Raw genomic sequence first — 6,000 nt, 5'->3', positions numbered from 1 at the left:
CCGTTCTTTAAACCACGAGCTTCCTTACACCCACTCTTGAAAGTTTTTGCGTGATGTTGGTAACTTCTGTGCCGCTGAGGTAACGTATTTCCACCTCTGTGTTTCCACCTCTGTTTCCTACCCTTGCCAGACCTAAGCTCCAGCAGTCTGGCGGCCCAGTATGAGAGTCTGCGCTGGGACCGCTCATCTCAGAACGGCCCGTCCTGCGCGCGCGTCGCTGTGACTCAGAGCCGGCTCGGCTGGGCGGCCCCCTTCTCTAAGGACTCTGAGGCAGCCTCAGCAGCAGTAACGACCACGACCTCACCGGAATGCGCGACTGATGCTAGCCGTGGCACAGAGAGCACCAGCATGGCGTCGTCAGCTAATCGCAATGAAGGAGCAAGCTTGAACCAATACAATACCTCGAACGGCAACAGTGGTGGAACTAAGACTAACAGTAATAATAATCACGGTACCAGCGGCAACGGTGCTCCTGGAAACTGGGACTTTGGGGCTAGGGTCGACGGGAAACACGACGGGGGGAGTAGGTCATGGGGTAACGGAGGGGGCGGCACTCCCTCTCCGAGCGCCAATTCGGCAGCGTGGCCTTCAGTGGGGGGCGGCGAGGGGTCGGGCTTGAGCGCACCTGCGGCTGGTGCCGCCCAGATGCACACTTCCTCCGCCGGGAACGGAAATGGGGGCCACGGCGGCACGGGGCGCGGCGCCGTCAGCGGTTGGGGGAGCGGGGGACGAGGCCGCGATCCCACCGGCCCATCCGACGGGCCGCCCCGGGGTGGAGCCATTGCCCCCGACAATCACGGACCAAGCAACAGCGCCGGGCGCGATGCCGGCACCAGAAACGCCGGCGGATCGAGTGACGCGCCGAGCACGGGCGGCGGTTGGGGGCCAAGTTTGCCGCCAACCCAGGACGACCGGGACGGAGCTGCCAGCGGTGATGGAGGCTCTGGTTGGGGCTCTGTTCCCAATTCGCAGGTCCATCGAAGCCAACGGGAGACCTTCCTCGGACGCCGGAAAAGACATTTCGGACAAAAATAAAACCTCGGGCGGAGACTCCTGGGGAGATGGTGGAGGCTGGGGCAGAGCAAATCAGCCGAGTTCTGGTTTCAGCGGACCAATTGAAATGTGGGGCGGCGGCGGTGCAAACAGCGGCGGCGGCGGTGGTGGCGGCGGCGGTGGTGGCAGCGCTGTGGGCGAGTGGCGGAGCGGAGACTCTTCTAGCCAACAACATTCCAGCAACAGCAATGTTGGCAGCAACAATGGCGGAGGTAACGGAGGAGGCAATAACGGGGGCGGCGGAAAGTTTGGTTCCGGTGGCGGCGGTGGCAGCGGTGCGATGTGGGGTGGTGGCAGCAGTGGAGGTGCTGGTGGTCCTGGAGGTGGCGGTGGAGGTGGTGGAGGAGGAGGAACATCTGGCTCGGGCCCTGGCAGCGAATGTGGGAACTCATGGGGGGGTGGGAAACCCGGTGGGAACGGAGCCCACACAGGCAGCGAGGGCAGCTCGGACAGCAGCGGGGGCCGTGGTGGCAGTGGCGGCGGTGGTGGCGGCCGGGGAGGGGACAGAGGCAGCGGTAGCGAGAGGGGGAGCGGCGGTGCTCCGGCACGGCGCGGCCGCCGCGGGAAGTACGACACGTCGATCGGCCCAGAGCCAGAACGGCCCGAGACCCTGCCCATCCCTAAGGACGTAGACCCCCGTGTCCTGTCCAACGCTGGCTGGGGCCAAACACCCATCAAGCAGAACACCCAGTGGGATGTGGAGAAGTTTGAACGCGAGAAGGCTCATGCCAAGCCCTCAGACGGCTGCGTAGAGCGAGCTGGTGGCGTTGGTGGCACCGCCCCTGGACCTGGCTGGGGTGGCGGCGGTGGTGGCGGCGGTGGTGGCGGCGGCGGCGGCGGCGGCGGCGGCGGAAGTGGTGGCGGAGGTGGTGGTGGTGAAGGAGGAGGCAGTCGAGGAGGCCATCATCACCCCCAGCACTCGGGCCCTGGTTGGGGAGCGAGCAAAGGCTGGGACAACAGGTGCGTCGTGCCCACAGCTGGGCCTTGTGTGCGCGCGGCGCAACCACGGTGAGCGATAGGGGGTTCGGTTATAAGGGATCATGGTCCCGAGAGTGGTGACATTGTTCTTTTAAATGCATTTTCAATTAGTTATTTGTTGAGTGAATATTTGTGCGCATTTATTTTTAAAGTGTCCTTTTCTGGCCTTCCCTAGTCTGGTTGTTGACTCTCTGAACTCCCCTCCCACCGGAACCGCAGCGGTGGCTACGATGAGGGCCCTGGCAGCTGGGGAGATGGGCCCCCACGCAGGCCGCAGCAGGGTGGCTGGGGCGGAGGAGATGGCCCCAAACAAGGTCCTGGTGGCGGTGCAGACAGGGGCGGAGGCTGGGGAGGCTCAGGTGGTGGATGGGAGCAGCAGGCGCAGCCTGGCATGAGCCAGTGGGGGGGCGCGGAGCCATCGAAGAGCATGCCCCCTCAACCGTGGGAGGGGGGCGGCCCTGAGAGAAACTGGAACGGAGCCAAGGCCGGGCCTCACAACTGGAGTGGGGAGCCCAAAGCACGGCTCTCGAGGACCACAGGTGCCATGTTCCATCCGGCTTTTTCCATCGCTGTCATCGCTGCACTGATGTCACAATGTCGCTTCTGTAGCTGGTTGTAGTTTTGGGTCCCTCGCCACTAGAATCGTGACATAATGTGGTTGTTAGCAGTCTGTTTTGGGTTCCTATTTCATTTCCAGAACACAGACATGAGTAACCCCAGCCAGTGTGATTTTATTTCCACCATAAATCTTTACCGAATTATTTTCTTATCCTATTTCTTGTGCAATAATGCATTTAAGTTAATGAAAGCATTTATTAAGTTATATATTGATAATTTGTGTCAGTTACAGTTCTATATTAGTTCTGCCAAAATCATGGGATACGTGTTGGAATTCCCAAAAACAAAATACGTAGCTTTGATTTCTAGTTGTCAAACAGTAGTTGTCTCCTCCCCCACCAGCGGTGGACAGTGTAATAATCTCTGTTGTCGTTGTATGCTTGCAGAGTTGGGAAGGTCCCCCCAAGCCAAACCTGCCGATGTGGGCCGAATCCTCCGACTTAGGTGGCCCTGGCTCTTGGGGTGGCCCTGGTGCCATGGGTCCAGGCCCGGCAGGGCCAGGCGGTATCCCGGGAGGGCCCATTGGGCCAGGGGGCGGTCCTCTCGGCGGCAGGTGGCGGCGGCAACAGCGGTGGTGGTGGCGGCGGCGGCGGCGGCGGCGGCGGTGGCGGTAGTGGTGGAGGGAAAACCAACGCTGGCTCCGGCTGGATCGGAGGCCCGATCCCGGCAGTGGCTCGGGAAGCCGAGGCTGAGTCCAGTGGCTGGGAGGAGCCGTCACCCCCTTCACTGCGACGCAAGAATGAGGTGGACGATGGCACGGCCGCGTGGGGCGACCCCACCGCCTACAACTACCGTGGTGTCAACATGTGGGAGAAGGAGAACATGGCGGCTGGAGGGGGCGGTGGCGGCGGTGGTGGTGGAGGGGGCGGCGGCGGCGGTGGAGGGGGCGGCGGCCCCCCACCTGACCTGGGCAAGGAGAGAAAGTCCCCCAGCGCCCCCAGCGGTGCGTGATGGGGTTTGCGCGGCCACTCCACAGGGAATGCACTCATGATTAATACTTTTTAAAGGTACATTTTGGCTTACGACCAAATCAACTAAACTTGGATGAGCCTGGTTAGTATGTGAATGTGAGACATTGGTTTGATTTGAGGCCATAAGGTGGCCAGGTGGTTGCTGTACAGCAGTGGATTGCATCTGTCTGTACTGGAGCTTTTAACGTGGCCCCCGTTGATTGAGTAGTTATTTTCACTCGCACCAAATGTTCATAATTATAGAAACGGTAAAAAATCCCAACAGGACCCATTTGAAAACGTCTTCAGACTTGGTGAGACTTGCCTGAGTAGTCAAAGGACATTAATATTTTAAAAGCGAAGGCTCATTTGTGATGCCGGACAGCATCAGTGCATGTGCCATGGCCGGCGGGCTCCATCAGTGCCATCCCCCTGGTGAACTCTGACCCGTGGCCTCCATGTCATCTCCAGGATGGGGTGACTCCAAGACGGACTCGGGCTCGTGGGGTGACCCCACATCGCCCGTAGACAACGGCACCTCGGCCTGGGGACGTCCGCGCGAGGGCGGCAATGGGGGCGAAGGTGGACGAGGAGGGGGTGGCGTGGGAGGTGGGGGCCCAGGCGGCGGTGGCTGGGCCAACCCCGACTCCAGCTGGGGCGGACCCAGCAAACCAGGTGGGGCGATAGTGGGGGGGCACCTGCAGCGAGGGTGGGCCACAGTTTCACTTGCGAACATTCCTGTGGTTCCTTCTGATGTGCGCGCACGTGCGTGGGTGTGCACTGTGCGCACGCAAGTCCCGTCTTGTCTTGCGCGTCGGTGCTCGTTTCGCGGCATCGCGTGTTATCTCACGCGCTCTGCCGTCTGCTCTGTCCGTGTTGCAGGCGGCTGGGGCGGGAGCCGGGAAGACCCAGATGCGCCAGGCAGCCGCCACTCGAGTTGGGAGGAGGAGGATGGCAATGAGATTGGCGTGTGGCACGGAGGGGGAGGACCCCCCCAGGATGGGCCCTCATATGGCCCTGGCTCGAACAACTGGGGGGGCCCTGGCGGCAAGAGGCTTGGCCCCAAGGTGAGCGTGTCGTGCTTGGCTGAGACAAGCTGATCGCAGTCATCTTCGCGTCACATTATCATGGCTCCAGGCATCCTCTCCTAAAAATGCCTTCTCTTGGTATCCTTTTCGGTAGACCCCATTGCCTGCCGTTGGGAAGGAAATTGGCTCAAAGAGATGTCATGATTGGATGCCATTCCATGATTCGATGAATTGTCATGATTTGATTTTAGAATCTTGATTTTGTTTTGCCCTGCTTGCCATCATTACATGTGTTATCTACGATGACTGCACAGATTCCATAAATGCATTGGAATATCCAAAAAAAAATATTCTTGCATATGATTTGATGCCCATAATGTGAATGGAAATCTCCATAGCTCTCTCGTTACATTCCTTCTGAGGTTACGTGTGGTCAAATAACCCCACGACCCATACAGCGAGGATTGGTTGACAAATTAGCTGTGCATGCAATGCTCGACAGCAGCGCGCATACTGAGTGTTTGCACAACACCGCTGCCTCGGAGCCAGGGCTGTGCTGACGACGACGGCTGTGGCCCCTAGCTGCTCTCGGGGCCCACGTGACGATGTGCCGGGCTGGGTGGGGGAGGGTCATTCGACGACCCGGCTCTCGTTTCTGGAACGCCGCGGTTGTTGACTCCGTGTCTCCTTTTGCAGGGACCCATTAAGAACTCCACACGGCAAGAGGAAGTCTGGGTGAACAGACTCATTAAGCAGCTTACTGACATTGGCTTCCCGGTAAGGACGTTTCTTATTTTTTTGGGCTTTTTTGCTGTGTGCGCTTTATTGCTGCTCCATCGGGGGGAGTCGCTCGAATTGACGGGACGAACCCCGTATTCCCCGCCCACGTGACTCGGAGGGGTTTTGCAGCATTGTTTGAAACGTGTGCCTGGATTTCGCTGCCGTTTTCTACAGAGGCCGGACACATAGCAGTGCCCTTCATACGACCTACGTTGCATGACCGTGACAAATGTTTTCTCCAGGTTCTCCGTTTTCCTTCCTCATGAGGCCACACACTAATGAATAGAATTGCCGACATGTCCCAGAGCAAGGGATGCTGTTTTAAAGGAGTTGTAATGCTAAGTGAGACTTTCCTCAGTCGGTAAATTACATTTTTTTCTTAGCCATCTGTGCATTGGTACTGGGTGTAGTGATTTCACACGCAGCTTTATAACATGTGAAATAATAAAAACAATACACGGATCAATATTGCTTGAAACTGGCCTTTAAATATCAGCCCATCCATCAAAAGAATCCTTCAAATTTTACACACCAAAATTTGCACAAGCCACGATTTCATTTGTTTACAAACAAGTTAATTTAGTGATAACCAC

General features: G+C 58.3%; 1 protein-coding gene across 1 annotated transcript in view; it reads left to right on the top strand.

The window, feature by feature from the left end:
- The first annotated feature begins 526 nt into the window (after positions 1 to 526).
- Positions 527 to 6,000, top strand: part of TNRC6C (trinucleotide repeat containing adaptor 6C) — a 28,021-nt gene continuing 22,547 nt past the window's right edge. Inside the window, 7 exon segments of the mRNA XM_061570014.1 lie at positions 527 to 2,061; positions 2,251 to 2,570; positions 3,036 to 3,292; positions 3,295 to 3,592; positions 4,071 to 4,274; positions 4,482 to 4,666; positions 5,324 to 5,404. Of these exon segments, the coding sequence (XP_061425998.1) occupies positions 674 to 2,061; positions 2,251 to 2,570; positions 3,036 to 3,292; positions 3,295 to 3,592; positions 4,071 to 4,274; positions 4,482 to 4,666; positions 5,324 to 5,404 (2,733 nt within the window). The 5' untranslated portion in view covers positions 527 to 673.

Source organism: Lethenteron reissneri, chromosome 44 (genome assembly GCF_015708825.2).
Source record: "Lethenteron reissneri isolate LAM-NWPU_2019-01 chromosome 44, ASM1570882v1, whole genome shotgun sequence".
Classification (NCBI taxonomy): domain Eukaryota; kingdom Metazoa; phylum Chordata; class Hyperoartia; order Petromyzontiformes; family Petromyzontidae; genus Lethenteron; species Lethenteron reissneri.
This window is presented reverse-complemented; position numbering and strand designations above follow the sequence as displayed.